The sequence below is a fragment of the Pagrus major genome, chromosome 9, assembly GCF_040436345.1.
Source record: "Pagrus major chromosome 9, Pma_NU_1.0".
Taxonomy (NCBI): Eukaryota; Metazoa; Chordata; class Actinopteri; order Spariformes; family Sparidae; genus Pagrus; species Pagrus major.
In genome coordinates, this window is record NC_133223.1 from 9,599,671 (window position 1) to 9,622,581 (window position 22,911).

Consider the following 22,911-nt stretch of genomic DNA (forward strand, 5'->3'; position numbering starts at 1 on the left):
TGCTAGAGTTTATGATTTGAATTCCTGGATATTAAATACTCATGAGCAAAAAAACTGGCAGAATATTCCTTTGTCAGGGCGCGGTAACTTAGGGATCAGCTGCAGGCAATTTGGGAAAACCTCTGTAACACTCACTGAGGACGAAAGAGGAAACAGTTTGGTGTAAAGAAATGCCCCCTGATGGTGAAATAACTGTTCGTGCAGATTTATTTTGAAAGGGCAATGCTAAGACTGGACAGGAAAAATTATCCTTTTAAACACATGTTTAACGTTGTGAAAGGGTATATTTAAACCTCAAACCTCCTAAACCTAACCAAGTATGTTTGTTCCCTAAAAAAATAAGTGACCTCAGTGTATAAACATTGAGTCAGCTGTATGATGATATGTTCTCAACAGGATTTGAACCTTGGTCTCCTGAGTGAGACAGCTGTACTGTTAAATACAGTACTCTCACTCACATGTTTAACTTTGTGAAAGTTACACCAGTAACGACTTGGCCACACTGAGCCCACTCAGCCGTGATGACTCGCTCCAGATGTGGTTTCCATCACTGTTTTGTACGTTGAAATGATGTTCCAGGAGCACCAACACAAGTGGCATAGATAAAACCGCGTGATTGGTCCATTGCACCGAAGGTCTTGGACCAGGACCTTGGATCAGGTCATAAGTTGGTCACTCAAAACTTTAAAATAACTCTTAATGTGTGATTTTTCTGTATAGAGTTTGAATTGAAATCAAAGCTCAGTGTTCAGACCTTTCAGAGTGGAAACACTCACTCATGTAGCCTGAACACAGCGAGGCTGAATGTTTCCTCCTGATCTTAAGGATATTTCTTTTTAGAAATGTATTACTTTCTCCAAGACAGTCAGGATAAAGTTGGTTTATTTCAAACACAGAACTGTGAGCATTAATCATAAAATTTCAAATTTATTAGATCCTGTGTTAATATCTTTTAGTAGAAAAACAATTCCCCTCAGATTTACACAGTAACAACCAAACAGAATCATTCGATATACATGTACGTCCATATGTCCAAGAAGTTATACATATAGGGAAGCATAGCAAAGTCCAAGGTTCATTTAATTGTCATTCTACAACACAGGGATGTACAATGAAATGCAAGTTCTAGTCCATTTATACTAATTATTCTAGTCCATAAATATTTTTTATGGCGGAGTGTTGAGGCTGACGGTCTCACCTCGCCTGAGGACTGAAGCAGCTCACAGGATGACTTCCATTCATCCTCTCTAGAGGATGACGAGGACTTAACGCTAAAAAGACTCAGAGCCTTGTGACCTTCTTTATAGTACTTACCTACCTGTGGACAGTGATGGAAGTACATTTACTCAACTACGGTACTTAAGTACGTTTTTAAGGGTACTTGTACTTTACTTGAGTATTTCCATTTCAGCTACTTTATACTTTAACTCTACTACATTTTGGAGGCAAATATTGGACTTTTTACTCCACTACGTTCATTTGATAACTTTAGTTACTAGTTACTTTGCAGATTGTAAAAGCAGTGCAATTTGAAATTAAATTATATTATTGGCAAGCTGAATTTTTTTTTAAAAGCACAGATTCCAATAACCAGAAAAATGCTGAATATTGGATCTGATAATCGTCCAGGCCATTAGTCAGTCAAGCCTTAGTACACAGTGTGAACTGTACATACGTTTAAATATATGTAGAAGGTATCTTTTACTTGTACTTCTGATACTTAAGTCCAATTAACATCAGTTTCTTTAAGACTTTTACTCAAGTACTTTTCGTATGGGTGACTTTCACTTTTGCCAAAGTAAACTTTTCAACACCATATCTTTACTTGTATGACTTTTGGGTACTTTTTACAACGCCGTCAGGGGAGAAGTTGAATCCTGCCTCTCACCTTCTGCTCCGTCACCTGTTAAGCTGCCGGTATTCGCCACCACATGGCTGCTCTCCATCAGCCTGCAGCCATCTTAAGCAGCACAGCAAAAGAGAAAGTGAGGGATGTTAAAGAGACTAAAGAAAAGAAAATCCACAAGGATAAAGAAAGAGAGGGGGCAGAAAGGAAATGAGAAGAGGTAATGAGAAAAATCAGCGAGCTCCGAGCTTTTGTCCGTCGTCCTTTGTCTCCTCATTCCTCAGTTTTTACAACGCTGCCTGTAGATATTACTGCATGCAATGGCAGCAAAGGAAAATCCCCCACATGCTGCTATGTGTATGCTGTCTGTTGTTGTCAGATGTGTAGTTGTAACATTAGAGCTCCTCTGCACTTGATGCTCCACCTGTGGAGTGCTGCTTTGTATGGAGACTTTCACTGGCTGATGGCTACACTTTATTCATACTTCCTATGATAAATAATAATCCATGCTAACACTTGTGGGTCCCAGCAAGTATTTTTCCTGGGAGAAGGGAGTAGATTTGATTAAAATTACTGGTGATCTCACTTCTTGGTATTTAACCCTTGAACAGATCATTCCACACTTTGTTATATATGTAAAGGTACATATGCACACACAAACAATTAGTCAACACCTTGTTCATTACTGAAAACTATCACTTATCACTTATTTAAAAAGCTCTAACCTTTATTATTCCTCCTCTGGGAGCAGTAATCTGTTATACACTCCTAACTCATTTCCTTTCCAGTACCAAAACATGCAGTTGCGTACTTCCTTAAAGGGCTTAGATCAGATAATCAATCTCAATAGGCCTGAGTAGCAGTGGGAACCTGATAGCATTAATGCTATGATTCAAATTCAGTAGAAGACAGCAGGGGGAATAACTACAGCTAGAGGAAATGTTTTGAACTTTTCTGACATTTATCATCTAAATGAGCTCAGTGTGTGGATGATTGAGACAAATTGGAGAATGAAGGTGGGAATATCTTTAGAACAGCTCATCTTGTTCGTCTGCCGTGTGGCCTCTGGTATGTGTTTAGAGTGACAAAGCATCTACACAAATATTGATTGAATAAATACAAGCTCTCAGCTGTACACAACACAAAGAGACAGAGAACAAGGTAGTCCTTAAGCGTCTGTACAGCTGATGTAATGTAACCGCTCTCTATGCATTGCTCTGCACTGTTGAAGAGAAAAAAGATGAACAACTCCACCAAAACAAGCTGCAGCTGTGCTGAAGAGCCCCTTCAACGCCAACAAGAATATTAATGGGGAAACGGTCACACACACACCAAAACACTTCAGCTCCAGCTTCTTCTCATTTAGCCCTTGCATTTCATCACTTCATATTGTCTGCTACGCCGACACTTTACCACCTATACAGAGAGAGACAGCTTTCCAGAGTTTACAGCCTCCCTGCTGCTGCTAATGATCAGTGTGGATGCATGCAGCTCTCAGCAGAGCTGGATATGCAGACTGACTCACACTCCCTCTGCTGTCTGATTGTTCCAGGTGGGAGTGTCACACACTTCATTAGAGAGGGGAAACACTCGGAGCCAAAGTGTGTAGATTAGAGCTCTCTGTGTGCATTTTAAGTTTGGTGTAAGCGTAACTACATCACATAATGTCTGGTCAGTCTGTCCAACGGCATAGTCCAGAGCAAGATTTCAACAAGATATTGTTTTTAATAAATACTCTGCAGATTGTCATGAAACCTGTATTAATATTTGTGGTCCCCAAAGCAATGTGCCGAATTATTTCAGTGACCATCCATCTAGAGTTTCTCCTGAAGCAACTCTTCAGACAAATAGCAAAATAATACACATGTTGTGCATTCGGTCCCAACACTTTTGTATTGTGCAGTGATGAACATTACAGCTCGAGGGTCCATTAGCAGAGAAGAACACTTAAAGAAAAAGTTCAACATTTTGGTAAAATATCCTTATCTGCTTTCTGTCTGAGGGTTGGATGGGAAGATCAATAATGGGGGAGTAAGGGCACATTACACATGGATTTGACTGAATCTATGGCATACCTGTCAACAAAATTGCCTTCTTCACACCTAATCAGCACTCTGGATGGGCAGTTAAGACATGGGGTTGCACATTAAAAGATGTGGTTTGTTTTTATGGTGGCACATGCCTGACAAATCACGCTTGTTTTAGTTCAGGCACGATCTATTTCTCTCCATTTATCCACACAAAACAGAAATAAAAGCCTCATAAGAGACAGAGGGAAAAGGGAGCGAGCATAAAGCAAATCTACTTTTCTCAGTCTGTATTTCACTGTGGTTACTTGTTAAAAAAAAGTTAGCAAGTTACGCTAAAGTATGTTGCCAAACAGCAGATTATATGAATGTTGAAATCATCAAGCATGTTTGTTTTTTGTGGATTCTCTCTAACAAACTAAAATGCACTGAAACACGCGTTCACATATGAACGTCAAATTTAATCTAAGGTCATCAGATCTGCTACTTGAGTCTGACTTAAGTCCAATGCCGTTTCTCCATCAGTACTTTTGGCTGCGCCGAGTCAAACCAAGCCGCGTCGATTTGCTTTTCCATCACCAGTTTTACTGCGCCAACTTGAGCCGACCTACAGCTTAAAAACAAATGATCAAAATCATTAGCCGGAGGTATCACCTTTTTATTCCACACATACTTCCATTTAAAAACTGCTGCTAACATTACCCACAATGCAACTTCGCAACTGAGTGTCATCACTGGAGGTAATTTATCAGATTACACGCAGCTTCCTCTGGAGCCACAAAAGGCTTTAAACTACTTTTTTCACATATGTAGTCGTACTCCCCAACAACCTGTAAACACACTATAATGTGTAAAATCGGGTGGAGCTGGTGGTGAACACTCCTGGTGGGGCAAAGTGTTTGTGTGTACATGCAATGTGTGTGTTTGTAGGGGTATAGGCGTGTGTGTGCTCAAGCCTGGTTGTTGGTATTCAGATGTATTCTGTGTTCCGTCAGGGGAGAAGTTGAATCCTGCCTCTCACCTTCTGCTCCGTCACCTGTTAAGCTGCCGGTATTCGCCACCACATGGCTGCTCTCCATCAGCCTGCAGCCATCTTTAGCAGCACAGCAAAAGAGAAAGTGAGGGATGTTAAAGAGACTAAAGAAAAGAAAATCCACAAGGATAAAGAAAGAGAGGGGGCAGAAAGGAAATGAGAAGAGGTAATGAGAAAAATCAGCGAGCTCCGAGCTTTTGTCCGTCGTCCTTTGTCTCCTCATTCCTTGCCCTTCCTTTCTGAAGCAACTCGCCGGTCCTCCTTCCAAAACTGCCTCCCTCGTCGGGGTTGGATATGTTAATGCAATCACCACAAACACTGTCTCCATCTGTCTGGCCTAAATTGAACAGGCTCACAGCTGCTCCCTGGAGTTCAGGCTGTAAAACAGAGCAGGAAGAGTTGGAACAGAGTACTTATCCCCTCTGTCTGCTCACAATCTGGGCCCAGTCTCAATACTGTACACTGACCTCCTCGCTCGCTGTTTCCCTTTTGACTTATCCTATGATGGCATGTTATATTATTTTGTATTTACCTATCCATTGTCTTCAGATTACTGGTGATACAATCTGACAATTGACAGGGAAAATGCCAATTTTGAGTATTTGAGTATTAAAGTTCCCATGAAGTCAAAATCTCTGTGTAGGATGAGTAAAAAGAAAAACGTCACCAGAGGACAGTTGCTCGGGACCGGACCTCACAGATTACTGTACAAAAACACAGCTTTATCACTTTATGTTTCATGTTTTATGGAGGAGATATTGTCTGGTTTTCTCTCTGCTGCCCTCGGGCTGCTCTGCCTGGAGCAGCTCTGGACAGATACTTTCACTTGTTGCTAAAGTAGCTGCTAACAAACGTCCTGATAACCAGCAGCTTCTCAATGAACACCTCCTGGCCGGAGCTGTACGCAGCCTCCGAGAATGATGATGGAGGACAGTTACAGCACCGAGGTGATTAATGGACTTTCCTGGGAGACGGATATCGGTAGCTTTGTTGCTAAAGTAATCGCTAACTGCTGCTAAATATAATGTTAGCTGTCGTTAGCTCAGTAAGCAGTCCTATTCACTGACTCAGCCCTGCGATGCCAGATGCCAAACCTGGCAAGAAAAACACCTTGGTGCTGTATTTTCTGCCATCAAACTGGCTCCCAGCTTCTCAGAGACTGTGTTATGTCCCGGCCCGGCCAAGTTCACTGGCAGCTGTCAGTCCGGGGAGAGTCAGCACCGGTGACTTGGTGGTTAGGAGGTGCGGCGGGACCTACTTTTAGGGGGATTTAGGAGGATCTGTTGGCAGAAATGTAATATAATATTCTTCATTATATTTTCATTAGTGTATAAATACCCGAAACTAAGAATTGTGTTTTCGTTACCCTAGAATGAGCCTTTAATATCTACAGAGAGAGCGGGTCCTCTCCACGAAGGAGAGACTCTTTCACATATTTAGCATTTTGTAGCGGCCACCATAGAGGAGGCTGAGGTGAGGGACATTTTGCAACCTCACAGCTAGATGCCCCTAAATCCTACACCTTTGGACCTATATTTAACAAAACCGATTCTAGCTTGTCAAATATGAGGATGGGCCGCTTCGATGTGTCCTAGTTCACTGTAGATCTTTGAGTTTTCCTTGGACAAAACCCAAAAGCAATTTGAAGATGTTACCTGAGGTCCTAGAGAGATTGTAATAAACATTTCTCACTATTTTCTGAATTTAACTGACCAAACAATTAAAGAACTTCTCCAGCAGTTTAGTATTGCCATCCATTGAGCTTACATACTTCCAGGAGACAGATGGTCATAAAGAAGGTCAGAAACACAGGATCATAAACTTCCCATAAGGAAAATCAATACCCTCCCTTAGTTAGACCCATTGTTCTTCAAAAAAACACCCCCAGTTTATATCACAGGCTTTCTTTTATTAAAAAAAAAGTATTACCAGAGTTATTGTTTCCGGCATTTGAGAGATGAGAGAGCACCGGATGATACTATAAATCTGTTTTTTACTAGCTGCTTCCCATGAATGGCAAACTGATTTTGATGTGTAGAACTGGTGGAGTGCCCCTTTAATCAATCAGTCCTAAAAATAACAAACAGATCAATCAGTAATAGAATGAATCATTCCAGCCCTACTTCAGAGCAGAGAGCCGGGGAAGAGAAAAGGAAGGAAATGATTCAGCGGTAATTTTATTGAGAGGTGCAGCCAGCAGCCATTGGAGCCTGTCGAGCAGTTATGTAGTGGAGGGTTTAGCATTCCATCAGAATAAGGACACTTAAGACCTCCGAGCACGACCAGGTCTTTTAATTAACTCCGGGCCCTTATTGGCAGGGTCCTTCTGTCATGGGCTCGCAGCAGCAGCAGCGAGAGGCTCCCGCTGAGGTGTCTAACCTGCCATTACTAACTAATTATGAGCCTCCTTATCTATTTCTGGGTGACTTCACTGACCCCTCCACTTCACCACTGCTTATAAAGTATTCACATCCAAGAGGTTGGAGGTGGGATAAGGAGGAGGGCGGAAAGAACTGGTCCGGTAATTAATTTGTAGATTGAAATAAAATTATTTGACACAGTAATGTGATTCAGTGATTTGTCTGTAAAGTAATTTATTACATTGGTGTCGTCCTCGCAAATGTGACGACTTGCTGCTCTGTATTATTTTATTACAAATTGAGAATCTGTGAGTTTTTAACTTTTGAAGCTATTTGAAGAGCCAACTTTTTATATGATAAATCGAAGAAAATAACAGTTTACCAATTAATCAGAGCTTCTAGGCAGGATTAAGAATGGGACCGCCATCTTTCTTTTTTGACAAGTGTGGATGGGATTTGACGCTGTTCAGGTCGCTTCAAGGGCCAAGTTACGCTCGAAGAGAAGTAGTTTGTACTGTGTGTTGTGTGACCACATCAGGGAGCAAAAGTGTTCATAGCTCATACTAACTGCTACACTGGAAAGCAGAGTGAAAGCTGGTGGAGACAGATGCAGTACTGTTTAATTGTCGGGGATAGTGCCACATTTTCAGACAGCCTGTTATGGAAGACATTTATAGTGTCGCATCCGGCTGTTCACATGAAAAGTGCCACATAAAGAGAGCTAGAGAGAGATGTTGAAACTCTTATGCTTACTTTCTCAGCCCGAATCTGAATTTTCTGTGATCATTGGGAGAAACATTTAATATATAGTTCCCTGCAAATGTCAGCTTCCATGTTTACTGAGAATGAGGTCGGTGAGGTGATGCCACTCACTCATGACGGTTTAGGGCAAAACAAAAAAAATAACCCACCTTTTTCAATCAGAAATAACTGGAACATGATGACAGACTGAATAAAGATGTGAAATGAAATTGTAATTCAGTCTAACTATCATTAGCTGTAGCCCTTATGAGGAGCCTTATGGTCACTCTGTGTTGTTAAATCTTCACACATGTGCCACCTGGTGTATGCAGAGAACATCTCTTTAACATCCTAAAATCCCTCCTCTCCATGGACAAATATGGGAGCAGCTCCATGCGAGATGAGATTTGCCATCAGTGAGAAATGATATGCTGAGCAGCCAAGTGAAACAAGCCACATAACTGTACAATATTTCTGATTTTACCCCCTCTTCCTGTCGTATCTACTTGCTGACATCAAATCTACCTTGAAATGAACTGTGGGGCCCGGCAGAAGCCCGAGCCTGATCGGAATACAGTCTGACAGCATGTGCTGCTTGTGTGCCGGCAGGTTTATCATTCCTTTCACAGAGATTCTTTAAATTGAGCCCACTATTTGCACTCTGTTTGCTTTCCCTCACTGAGGGCCAATTTACATTTGATTAGAAATTCTTTGAAAATAAGTCAAGTTAGGCTGAGACTGAAATATGCTCCAGAGATTACATCTTATCTCTCAGATGCTTTACAGTCCCTGACCACTTCTTCACAACAGCAGCTAACACCTGGTTTGTGTGCAGCCTATTGAGCCTGTGCTGTTGCTTTATTGTTTAGTGTAGGTGTTGCTGACTCAGTCTGCCTCTGAATGTGACTGTTTTGGGCCAAAGCTGTTGCTTGTGCTGGCGTATTGTTGTGCAGTATAAAAATATGTATGGATAATCCTGGCAGCCTCGGCTCAATTTCTGGTCCCTGCAGCCATGCAGCTCTGCTGAGTGGGCCCTTTTCTTTTTCTGCTGCGCTGCAGGTATTCACTGAGGTTGAAACATTGGCCTTAATGTAGTTTTAGCTGCTCCTTTTTTCACATAAAATGAGGTTAGGCGTATTAGCTAAAATCTTAGGGGTTTCAGCTCTCTGCATTGATGTGTGTGTGTGTGTATACAATGCATATGCACATGTCTGTTTTATTTTCAAATCAGTTTATTTCAAAACAAATTCAAAACAAATGTTGATCAAAATACTTTTTTCCTTTTTTCCAAAACAATTTTATTACATATATTATACATATATGGTGTCCCAGCTCCCCCCAGATCCTCCTTCCCTCCCGCTCAAACATATACATCAACACTCCTCACCCAGCCCAAACAATCTTTGGGTTTATATCAGAAACAACAATAACTACCACCTAAAATACAAGAGCAATAGATAGAAACAGCACCAGACACTGTAGGGATGGCACAATAAAAGGTTTAATCTCACATGAGTGACCTGTAAAAGCTGTCTAGCTTGATAACGTACAGTCCTATGTTGTTTTCCTGATTTATTTGAATTGTCACAAGGGGAGCCCCCATCTTGCATAGCCATGGCTGAAGGCGAGGCTTGCCCATTATATCCAAATCCAAACTAAAGAACGACAGGAAGGCTAGACGAGGTGCCCGCCTGCAGAACCTGCTGGAGTAAGGTGTCTGCTTCGTGGAAACAACAGCTCCAATTTGCACTCCCATCTCAATGACCACTGTCAGCTCTGTTCACTGAGTGGTTTGTTTGTTTTTTCACTAAAAACAGTATGAGTTTTATCTGTTATGAAATATAAAAATCTTGTCTTAGAAATGTAAGTTAAGGAGTTTTATCTTAATAATAAAATAATATTGTGAATCGCAATTATTTTGGCCTGGATAATTGTGACAGGAAAATTTCTGTGTTGTCCAATGCCAAGTACCAGATAAATAACACAAAAAGAAAGACAGAAAGAAAGAAAGAAAGAAAGAAAGAAAGAAAGAAAGAAAGAAAGGAAGGAAGGAAAGGAAGAAAAAATAAATACATCTACATTATTGTAAGATTACAGAAATCTAGTGAATAATAAAAACACAATCTAACAGATCATGTAATCATAAAAACAATCAAAGAAACAAGAACAAAAGAAGAGAGTTTTAGGAACGATCAGATGATAATGAACAGAGACATCTCAGGATCTGGTTAAAAACATGCAGTAGCAGCGACTCCAGCTCAGATAAGGGTTATTGAGTGAGATGTACATCAGCCACCTGTGTTCAGCAGAAACACTCCCTCCTGTACTGATCTGTACTGACTGTGGCCAGCAGAGAGCCAAACAGCCAGGCTGACGGAGGAGTTCATTACCTTTCTAACACCTCTTTTTGGGCTCAACTGCGTTTCACTTTCGGTCTCGTCTGTGCAAAACTGTCCTGGCACCTGCAGCGATGTATTGTGGTATCAGGCCGGCTGACAGTGGTCAAACAAGTATTCAGTTCCTCTAGCTGAAGAACCACAACAATGCACCTTTTTAAGAAGTGTGTTGTCAGTTTGATTCTCGACTGCTTAAACACCCTGGGCTCAAACTTTTTAGTGAAATAAGAGTATTTTTGTGCTTGGCAACAAACACAACACATGAATGAGCTAATTATCCCACTAACAAAATGATCAAAGGCCAGAATGAGGTCGTTAAAGGGACACGTTCAGCCCAGAGGCTGCCAGTTGAAGAAGTCTTATTTAGACCATTACCAGCCTTATTTTCTGTCAGTGTAACCATAAAACATAAAAACGCACTTTGTCCCTATATAAATACAAGTAATACATATTGAACTGTTCTTATTGATGTATTCATGAGTAAGCAGCATTTTAATGTTGTACCTGGAGATCGTTTAACTGCTTATCTGCTGCTGGGTAGCAACATGCAATCTGAAGATTTGATTACAGGTTCTGACCAAATTAGTTCACAGCAGAGAAAAAGAAAAGGAGGGAAGAGCAGAGAGGTGAACAGAGCTGAGTTGTGGAGAACAAGACAGGAAATCAAGCAGTATTTCAGTGGATAAGCAGCGACAGATCAGGCTGATGGGAGGAGATGAATCACTTGAAGGAGCTTCACTCATAATGCAAGTGATCATCACGGTGCTGGGCCTCAGAGAGCGGCAGAGCAAACAGCATAGCAGATGTCAAACAGCTTTTCAATCACTTTCCTGGGCTTTTAGGCCGACTCAAAGCATACGGGTTGCATCCATTAGTGCAATAGACTTTCACTGCTCCTTTTCAGTCTGCATTATGTGCAGCAGCACGCTGTCAGAGTTGAGATGTGAAATAATCTGGACAGTGTCGGGCTCTCTGTGGTAGAGTTTGGCTGCAATGCAAGCTGCAGCTGCAGCGCAACCACAAACCCACAATTTAACTTCCTATTATGTCAAAGTGTGTGTTTGTGTGTGTGTGAGAGTGTGAAAACAGTTGTGGCTGCCGCTCACTTATTGCAGCTCGTTTGCCTGTGGTTTCCTCCGGCTGGGGTTTGGTTAGTGCCGGTTCACCACAGCTCTCCTTCTGCTTCACACACTTCGCCTCCCTCTCACAAAGGTCTCCGCCAGAGCCTTTGGAAAAAGAGGGAGAAAAGGTCCTTTTACTGCAGGCCAGAGCCCGTTCTCTTCAGCAGCCTGGGAGTCAGTCAGAGCCACCTGTTTGGCCTCCGTCGTTGTTTAGCCAGAGCTCATTTGGAGCTGCACAGCACTCTGCTGCCCTGCAGGAACCACAGAACACTAACAATCCTGAACTGGATCTCTGAAGAATTAGTTAGCAAAGCAACACCAACAAAAACAATCACAGAAATCTTAAACATCTTCAAGGTAAAAATAAGGATTTTTATATAACTTTTATTTACACAGTTAACCTCATTGAGACCCGAGGTCTCATTCTCCAGAGACTGATTGATTATGCCCAGAGGAGGAGGATCTGTGGAGAAAGGGAAGGAAGACTTCTGCTTTAAATTTTCTTAAAAAATGGGTTTCTATTCAGCATACTAGACTTTTGATTGGTGTGTTTCGTGTCATGAATCAAACGAGCATATTTAGATGTTCCATACTGCCAATCTGATGGGATGTGTGGTTCCAAAAACTCAAATCATGACTTTGATAAATGGCAATAAGTAATAGAAAAAACAGAACAAGCACACTCCTTTTAAAACTTAGATCGATGTTTTCATTTGAAATGTTTTGACATTATCAAATCAACATTGTTCTTATACACCCAGAACACTGACACGCTCCTCTATCCGATCATATACAGACATGCTGAGTGTTGAAAATCAGTGGCCATTCAGGTAAAACTGCCAAACCATTTGGAACTGCTTACGACTTTCTGTCATAATAAACTGTCCCAAAATGTTTAAATGTATAGCTACTACATGAGTGACTTCTCAAAGATTTAAATAAATAGATTTAAAATCATCCAAAGGGTTCAAACCCATGAGACACATCTTTCCCAGCAAGCAGCAGCCTTCACTGATTTATATTCCAAAGGTACCAAAATGACTCACAATGCACCGTAAAGTTCTTACAATCATTTTTCTTTCTCTGCCTTTCTGTCTGAGTCTCTCTCTCACTACAGTGTTATCGCTCACCATCTAACTGATGGTTTATCAGCATCCCACAAGCCATGCCAAGGCAGCAGGCTGTTTACTGTGTAGTAAAACGTCTGAGTGTGTGTGGTGCTGGGTGGATGGGGAAAGAGAAAAAAAACAGTCAGCAGTAGCAGGCAGTTAAGAAACTCATTACCTTGCAGCACATTATGGCCGAAGAGCGTCACGATAATAACTTTACTCACACTGCCAGTTTAGCCGGGGTTTACTCTGTGTGTGACACCTGTGAGCCGGCTGTGTGTGAGTGTGTGTGTGTGTGTGTGTGTTTGTGTGTTTGCACATAATCTGTACAACTGCCTCCCATATCCTCAGCTTAATACTGTCCCCATTCACTGTGCAGTGCTGATAGCATAGCTTAGCCTGCAGCTAAAGCAAGCCAGCAGCATGGGGCCTGTTTAGTGCAGGTATAAATGATAGGACTTCCATTAAGAGGATGGAGCACATTGCAGAATGGCTTTATTACATAGCTGCCCGCTGCTGATTCCTGATACGGCTTCACATTTACTGCCAACATGTACACTGTTATGATTATTACTGTTGAAATCATTTCTATACTTTTATTTTTACACCCTCTCTCTTTCTCCATCCCCTCCTGTCACACTCTCCCCTCTCTTGTCTTCCCTGTCCATCTCTGTATAAAGCAACAGTATTGCAGCATCTGCGGTGTGTGCCTTCAACCTGAGCGCCATCACCCAGGCCTTCAACGGGCCCTTCCGCTCCCAGGAGAACCCTCGCTCCACCTGGCTTCCCACGCCTAACCCCATACACAACTTCCAGGTCAGTTAACTACATCCAGACTGGTCTGATACCAGCTAAATAAACCATGCTAGTGTACAACACTGCAGTTGGTGACAAAAACCATCATATTTTGCAAAGATGTTGCCTCTACTGTAAGAAACAGAAAAACAAAATGGTGTGATCACAGAAATTCATTTTAATGCAATTAGGCACAGCAGCATATCAAAAGTTGTATTGCTCAACATAAAAACACAATCTGATTCAGACCCAAGTCAAATCAAGCTCCAAATCCCCACATGCACATTTCCTTTAAACCCCAGTGGAACACACTCAGTTTTTAAAGAGTATGTCTTCTCAGTTCTTGCCCCGGGCGGCGTCACTCCAATGAGATTCTTTAAGTAACATTTTTAATTGAGCAAAGTTTTAACATCTCTATCAATGTTATGAACTAAATACTAAATACTCACTTAATAACTTGAAAATGGTTAAAAAGCTAAGTGTAGTACAGTTGATTAAAAAAATACTGCATATTAATTTTTGCATACAAAAACAGTACAAGATCCCGATGGGACTGGTCATTACTTCACGGGGAATAATATAAGAGTGACAATTCTATAAACAAATAGAACTCAGATATCTTCTTTATTTGAAAAATCATTGTTATACTTACAAAACCATCTTCTGCTCTAAACAATACCCAAAAATGGTACCTACGAACAAATCAACCCCTCATTTCAGGCCCCTCAGAATGAGCAGAGGATAAATCCACAGCTAAGCTGCAGCCCAAACAAAGCTTTCAGACAGCTATCATTTCATATTTATTCTCCTGTACCGTCTCATCACAATGTTGTTGCCGTGGTCACATCACAATCACACTGTAGTTCTGATCCCCTGAAAAAGTTGCAAAGAAAATGATTAAGAAGTGAAACAGGCGAGCCAGACACGGTGTGTTGGTGTATTGATTTGGTCAGAACAATGACTGGCTGTGAGAGGCATTTCACCTTTGTTTGGTTTGTCTTTCTTTCTTGCAGTCTTTCTGCCTTGCTGCTCATTTTCATGTGTCAATTCCACATATTTCATATCCTTCTCTGACTCCTCACCCTCACCCTCTCTTCTCCAGTGTGGAACTATAGATGACGAAGGTCCCAACGAGGGTTTGACGGAGCGCAGCTTGCAGGACGCCCAGCGGCTCTACCTGATGAACGACGTGGTCCAGCCCGAGTCTGTAGATCCGCTCGTCATGCAGGACGATGTTCGCTTCTCCAATCTGGTCGTGGACATTGTTCAGGGCATGGACACTCTCTACCATGTGATGTACATCAGCACAGGTTAGTAGAGGAGAAATGAGCTAAACTAGGACTTGTGATGAAGCAGAGAGGTGCATGTTAATGTGTTTTTTATAAGATCAATCTCAGATTTCTGCTTGTCCTTCTTCAGAATATGGCACCATCTTAAAGGCACTGGCTACGCCCAATAAGAACCTCCAGGGTTGTTACTTGGAGGAGATGGAGCTTCTCCCACCAGGTGTGCGAGAGCCAATCCTGAGCCTGCAGATCCTGCACAGCGACAGGTCGCTCTTTGTTGGGCTCAACAACCGAGTCCTGAAGATCCCACTGGAAAGATGCTCCACCTACAAGACTGAGACGTGAGTGCTGATCAAAATCTCTTTGATTCATATGGATCAGACTACGTAATCCAGCTACGAAACCTTATCTTAGCCATTGGTCGACTTTCCACAGACTTGATTTGACTTTGGGTGCAGACCTACCAGATTTTGTTTGGAAGATTATGATAATCCATACAAATATGATTATAATAATCTTCTAATAAGAACTAATCATTGGTCATATCCATGGCAACGACTAAGGTCCGTCTGTCCCAACATTTTACCCTCTCACAGCCCAGAAATGTCACATAATGAATGACCACAATGATGAGCCTTTGGATTCAGTTTAGTCTAAATCAGAAACAGCACAGTATTTCCTCCTTATCAAATACCACCATCTAGCTGTGCAGCTATTACTGTAATGACAAGTTGTAGGGACTGGAGTGGCGTCTGTACGCCCAGGAAACAATGTAAAGTGTTTGGTCCCAGACAGAGGCAATCTTCATGAAGTAAAGGCTTGTGTATTCCACATTCAGTTTTTTTTTTTTTTTTTCATTTCAAGAGCCGCTGAGCACTCACAAGTTCTTCCCCATTTCCGAGACATCGTTGTCAAATTAACGTTACATAGAAACTAAGGGTAAAAGTAGAAAATTGCTCACTACTTAGGACAGCTTGAATTCAAATGCTCTGATATTGTAGGGAGACGCCACTGCATTAATCACAACTTGTCTACCTCTGGTATTTCTTCAGATTTGTGTGTAGCTTTTAGCCACCAGTGGCAGCACTGAGCACAATGCTGCACCTGTGTTCTCTCGGCAGCTCTGTCGATGTGACAAATCTTCTGCTGCCAAGAAGATTGTGCGTTAGAATAGCTGGAAGAGCATGCTGGCTTGCAGACTGCAAAATGCGACCGGATGCAGCGAAACATCCTGGTTTAACAGAGCCATGGCCCCAGATCAGGGCTACTGGCAAGGGACAACTCTAGTAAGGCATCATGCCATGTTCTGTGGTTGGATTCTGGAAGGGACCTTTGTTAGCTCGTCATTCCTCTTCTCTCTTTCCTGTCATTTCCTGTCACCTCTCCACTGTCGGCTCTGACTTTTGTGGTAGAGTCCCACCACAACAATAAAGTGACGAGCCACACAAAGGACAACAGTCTTCAGTCACTGAAAGCAGCCGTGTGGTATACACAGTGTACACTTAATTGTTCATTTTATGCTTTTTGGCAGTGGACTCATTTGAACTTGGTTGGTCCTCTGTTGAAGGTAATTATCTGTCCTCAACTAGGATTAATGTCTGGAAGACCTCGCGTATAATCATTAAAGACCTTATGGAAGCAGACAAACGACTGGGGCTGTATCTGCCCGCTGGAGGAAATTAATTTGTTGTGCTGTTTTTTTTTTCCAGTAATGAAGTTCTGCATAATACAGAGAGAGCACTGTTCTGGCTTTTGTTTGTCTGAATCAGAGTGCAAACAAAAAGAGTGTGTGAAGCTACCTCGTACACTGCCAGAGAAGTTTCTCTGAAGGCAGGTTTGTGTGTGAGAGAGTTAGAAAGACACAGAGAGAAAGAGAGAGAGAGAGAGAGAGAGAGAAGCCTTGCTCTGCCATCTCCAGCTTCAGTGTGATTCATGTGAAAATCTGCGTCTCGAGGGTGAGCGAGGGGAGAAAAGCTCACTGGCTGTTTGTCCAACCTTCTGTATCTCATCAGTGCTCTCAATCAGGATCCTCAGCCGGCCACCTCACTCCTTCAAAGTCAACTTCATTTTAGCATACAAATGGCTTGATGCTTTTCCCACTCTGTGTATGTGTGCGTGTGTGTGTGTGTGTGTGTGTGTGTGTGTGTGTGTGTGTGTGTGTGTGTGTGTGTGTGTGTGTGTGGAGGGCAGTCTACTCGGTGTGATTTGTGCGTGGGTTGGTGCTTGGACGAGTTCTCATATGTGCGCTGCCTGATGAGTCAGCTCGCTATTTCTAGTAAGTCCAAACTCCTAGACACATGGGAGCAGACACACACACGCACACACACAGACACACACACACACACACACACACACACACACACCAGGTGAGGAAAACCATTGCATTTAATAAGATGTGGGTGAGATAGAAGATGAGAGAGAGACACACAGAGAGGAACAGAAAGAGAGAAATAGAGATGGAGAGCGAGCGGACACAGTCTTATTTAGGACACAGTGGAGGGAAACGATGAGTATAGTGGGCTCCAAGGGCACCAGAGGGGGGGACGGAGGGGTGAGGTAGGACGGGCAGTCTTTAATCCAGACTGTGACATTCTGCTCGTCTCTGTGGCTCACAAGCCGAAGGCAAACAGAGCTTCAGTACACAACAGATGTCAACCTGTCCGTCAGTGTGACACCTGAGCTCGTCCGGAGGGACTCAAACAAAGAGAGAAGGGCAGATGGATGGTGAGAGATGAAGAAAGAAACAAGGGCAGGTAGTAAATTATTGCATGGGAACGCAACCGAACAGTTAATCTGTTGAGAAGTGAAAATGCCAAAGGTTTCTGTCAGACCAACCGTTCAAAAACTCAAAGATATTCACCTTACATTGATGTGAAACACAAAAGCAGGTAAAAGAAAAGAAAAGCAACATTTGAGAAGCTAGAGAGTTTTCAAAGAGAGGCGCTTGTTTTATTATTGTGTGCGGCACTCACAGGCAGCAACACACATTCTCACAGCAGAAGGAGCAATTAGCCAAGGATGAGCTATTTTCTTTGGTCGATATCGACACAGAGGTGTGAAAGTGGCTTTCACTTTTGGGTGAAGAAGGTAGTTCTAACTTTTCTGACACTTTTGTTCCAACACTTCGTCGATTTCAAACTCTGCCAGTCGAAAACTGATACATGAGTGTAATATCATACTTGTTCTTTTTCTTTAGAGTACAGTTCATCTGAACAATAGATACTAAGGCAAAGGAAAAAGTTTTTAAAAGAATTTGACAAGATACACTTTTGCTGCTCTTATTGCTTCACTTCAGCGGCACAAGTCAGCTCTTGTGGCCGAATTCAAGTCATCTTTGGCGCTCTCAGAGCTGAACTAGATTCAGCTCTCACTAAAGCATCTGACCATGGACAGCAGTGGACTAAACCAAGTGTGCTATGGAGCTGAAACCATTGGTTTCCAACTATGTATAAATTCTAAAGCTGCTGATCTGGAGGAACACAGCAGGAAGAAAAATATTTGGAGTATTGACCACCTGGAATCTGACAAGGGTTTTTTTCTACAAGAAGCTTGTCAAGACCTTCAGAGAACATCTTCTTTATTCCCTCTCAGAACCTGATTGATCTCACCATAACACAGCTCCTTCACCTAGTCCCAATGTGTCCAGTATTGCTACGTCTGCTCTCCTGGGAACCAGATGAATCTGTGGAGTTCATGTGCTCATTTGCTGTGGCAGATACGTCTTACCCTTCTCCCGTTCAGACAGATTTCCACCTGACCTGGACGGCGTCAGGCCGATGACAACTGATAATCAAATATAGGATGGATCTGACACAATGACTGACAATACGATTGGTCAATACGATTGTGTCCAGTCTGCAGGTCTGTTCAGGCTCAAGTGAAATATTTTCAGACGCTCCTTTTAGTGGTCTGTTTGGCTGTAATTTGAGATTGTTTATGTCCAGGCCGACATTTTTACTGCTGAAAAATGGGCCAAGAACCGCCCCATCTTGCATGTGTTGCTCTGTGCTACATCAAAAGTTCTGTTGCTCTTATGTATGACTCTTGTGTCCAGAGTGTTTTTTTTTTGTCTACACCCATTAATAATGCCCCTTGGAAAAGGAAAATGAACAGAGACCAATTCTAATATGTATTTGTGAATTGGCTCACGTTTGCAGCAATACCACATTAAAGACTCGACCTGATTCAGGGCTTGATAACATGAGAATCTGGAGTATCACAGCCACCATATCGGCAAACATTCAAATTACACTCTAAGATTGACTATTTATCTCATATTTTAACAACATTTCAGGGAAAAAACAGTTTATATAGGGCCACAATTATCACAGAAAACTGTATGAGACCCTGAAGGGATTAGGTAATGCGTCATTGGGAAAAGTAGTGTGATTGCCATTATTTCGTACCCCATTACAACCAAACTCTGGTCCTGCTTGAAAAACGTTCTCTTTGCATCGCTCTGGGAGTTCTGTTCACTCTACGTGTAAAGGACCCACCTGCTCTTCTCTTTGTCCGTACACACTCCCTGTCATTGTTCTGCTGACTGAATGAGCCATTCTCCTCATCTCCTCTGCATTGTGTGTGGTCGTCCCATTCACACGCAGCCATACATCCATTCACACGCTGATGACAGCCGAATATACTCAGATGGTTTTATAGCTGACAGCGGCTCATCTGCTGCCACACATGCTGCTTCATACCATCGTACGCACGTTCATATAAACAGGGAGGAACAGCACTGATGTATGGAGGAGTCAGAACTGATCTGCTTTGATATAAAACATCCAGCAGGTAATGTGGTCAGAGATGGACTGTGGCTGTAGCTGTGATGCAGAAATGCCTCATGTATGTAAGAGTGCGTGATTGTAATTGTTTAAACATGCTGACTCTTGTAGTTTAGCTCACGGCAGCATGTTTGGATGAATGCTCACAGTTGTTTCACCCTGAAAACTCAATTATGCTTAAGTGCTTTTAATGTTAAGGTATCCGCTGTTATCGATCCGTATCGGCAGCTCCGGCGAGTCTTGCAGCCCTGAGAGCAGAATAATATTTACATCATCATCCTTAACTGGAGTGCTTTTTTTGTTACACTGCTGAAGCTTTTCATCAGCTGCTGATTTGTAGCCTTTTAGTGATAGCTCGCAGACAAATGCTGCAGCTCGTGCCGGTGTGCGTGTGTGCACACATGCCTGTGTGTGTTTTTCCTCTGTGGTAATTATATTTGACCTGGCCAATTGGCACCTCTGGCTAACAGCACCACTCTGTCCTCTACCCAGCTTCTGTCTCTCTATCTTGCTCTGTTAGTGAGGTAATTTGTTTTGGCTGCAGTGGCATGCTAGCTATGCTGCGATGTTGCATCCATCAGGGTTTTCTTCTCCTTTCACTGAGTCCATGCTGCCAAATAGAGGATGCAACTACTGGTCTCACTGAGCAGTAGCATAGTCCTTACACCTCCTACAAAAAGCTCTATTTTGAAAGTAAGTGCACTTCATCTCTTTACTGGATTGGTTTACTCATTTGTCGAAAAAGAAAGTCAGACAAGGAAGCGTGGTTTTACTTTGGGGGTTTCGAGTGTTTTTGACAAGAAAGAGGAAAGAGTGAGAGAAAGAAAAAGATGAAATGGAAAAATGTGGAAACAGAAATAACTATAAAAAGGAGGAGCCGCTGAATAAATGATGAGGAGGATAATGTTGAGGAGGATGAAACGGAACAAATCAGGCTTTCTGTAGCCGCTCCATTTCTGCAGCCAAACCACTGTTCACACATCTGCTTACATAAACATTGCGTTTTATTACAAGAGCTACAATTGTCCTGCTGGTGATAGTTAAATTTCCTGCCGGAGGGGCTGCTCTTCAATTTGCTGTGTGTGTGTGTGTATGAGTGCCTGCTTGTATATGTGTGATTAACAGTGACCTGGCAGCAGTCATGATGCCGAGGCCACTCACCCTGCCTGCAGCAGGAGTTTAAAACCACATCAGGAAACAGCTAAGTGGCCATCGAGGAAAACCACCGTCCATTAGCAATCCCTGCCACCGTCTGTGTGTGTGTGTGTGTCTGCTTGTTAAAACCAATGAATATGACATGTTGCAGCGCAGCTTTCCTTGTACTTTAGCATCAGTCCCTATACTGCGATGTGGACGTCCCCGTCTGTCTCGGTGTGAGGGGAGCTTACAGGCCCGCCCCGGCAAACCCAATTTACTGTCAGCTGAGGCTGCCAGCCTGTCAGCAGGCCTCCAGAGCACACTGCTGCTAAGCCTGTATGACCAATCAGAGGAACACTTCAGCAGCCAAGGACTGAGAGAGAAGGAGAGAGATGGTGTTCACACAGTGGATGTATTTATTACTGCTCCAGAATGCTGTTACTTTTATTACAGGCTTTGTTCTGGCTGCAGCTCAGTGTAATCATTTTGCTCTCCGTCCGTCTCTCTCTGTAGCTCTCTCTCCACTCTGTCTATATTGCTCTCTAACGCTCCTCTTTCTCTCAGCCTTTACTCGAACCGGCACTATGTTGTGACTTCAGGCCTGCCACCACTTTAAATCCCCTGATGCTGGTACTGTAATGTAAGACTACTCTGATCTTGTTTCAGGGGGAAGGTTGTAAGATGAAAAATAAATTAAAACAAGCAAGTGATGGCCATGTGGATATGGTGAGCTCAGAGGAAAATGAATGTCTTATCAATCCTCATAATCTTTTCACTGAGAAAGGAGCAATGTACAGAACACCCAGGTTGAACGTGAAAGCGTTTTTTTTAATCTTATGCTCACAAGATGATAATTTTCAGGGATGTTGTTGGCTTCTCTCTAAGAAGTATTATCTTGAGAACTAGTCCAGGTGATTGTGTCAGTCCAGTTTCAATCGTTGGAATCAGAACAGATGTTGAGTCGAGGAGGATCCAGGAGAAAGAGAGCTCGGGGGCAGGTCAGCCCCTGTGAGAGACCAGGAGGGAAAGTAGAAGGAACGAGAACAAAGAGGGAGCTGGGGTCAGGGAGGTCTGTCCCACTGACCAATCGCAGCTCAAAGCTGGTTCTCTGGGCAGTCCATTGCAAGTCAGTAGTCGGAATTCCAAGTGGGAAACTCTGGCATGATCTGCGAAGCCTGAGTTTGCCGACATAAAAACAGCAGTATGGCAATGGCAATTTTTCTGTCATGGTATGGGTCCACTGATCCTCCTACAGGGAAAGGTCACTGCAAAACAGTACAAAGTTGTTCTGAGTGATAAAACATTTCTATCCTGATAAGAGTGGTCTCTTCCACAGTGACAATGCCTCATACGTAGGGCACTGAATGGTTTGATGAGTATGACCATGATTTGAATCATATGCTTTAGCCTTCACAGTCAAACCAGAGCTCAGCACAATTGAACACCAATGGGAGACAACCATCATCAAAACACCAAATAAAGCAGTATCTTTTGAAAGAGTTTCAGAAATTTGTAGAATCGATGCTGAGAGGTATTGAGACTGTTCTGGTGGCACGTAGTGGTCCATTTTTTTATCATTTTTATTTACTCATAAGTTAAGTTGTTTACAATTCTTAAAAGATGGTCAATGAGGGATCCAAAAAGAAGGTTGACATGGTGGTTGAGTGGTTAACGCTGTCACTTCACAGCAAGGGGGATCTGACTTCAAACCCTGTGCCGGCATCGGTTTTTCAGTTTTCTTCCACTATCCAAAGACATGCAGGTTCATTGGTAACTCTAAGCCCTTTTTATCAGCAGTGTAAAATGCCTCCAGCCTTTTGTGACCCTGCAAGGACTGAGCAATATGAGTGCAGACCAGCAGGGGACTGGGCAAGAGGGACAATCGTGCTTCAGCTTGGTACGGAGCAGCCGGGCCAAGTTTGAGAGCACCCTACAGTAAATGTATCCTGTTAAACTCCACCTGGAGTCCAGTCCAGTGCTGCTTCTTCACCTTTTCTTCTATTGTCCCTCTCTACACTGTCAGTGTGTTGTCTGTCCTTCTCTGCCAGTTTCATCAGTTTACCATCTATTACCTCTCCTCTGAATAAACTTGTATTTTCTTGTCCTCTCTCTCTGTCTTGTCTCTGCCTCCCCATTGTTTCTCTGTGATGATGCAGCTCCTTTTTATTCACCAGGGGCTAAAATTGTACATGGAGGACAGCAGGCAGTCGGTGGCAAACAGCCATCTCACTTTTGTTTTCCACCATCAGTCTTCAGCCTGGCTCCAACTGGGCTTA

General features: G+C 42.7%; 1 protein-coding gene across 1 annotated transcript in view; it reads left to right on the forward strand.

The window, feature by feature from the left end:
* sema5ba (sema domain, seven thrombospondin repeats (type 1 and type 1-like), transmembrane domain (TM) and short cytoplasmic domain, (semaphorin) 5Ba) overlaps positions 1–22,911 on the forward strand; it is a 114,767-nt gene that overhangs the window by 59,585 nt on the left and 32,271 nt on the right. Inside the window, exons 8-10 of the mRNA XM_073473758.1 lie at positions 13,314–13,449; positions 14,531–14,738; positions 14,848–15,055. Of these exons, the coding sequence (XP_073329859.1) occupies positions 13,314–13,449; positions 14,531–14,738; positions 14,848–15,055 (552 nt within the window). The remainder of the gene's footprint in view (positions 1–13,313; positions 13,450–14,530; positions 14,739–14,847; positions 15,056–22,911) is intronic.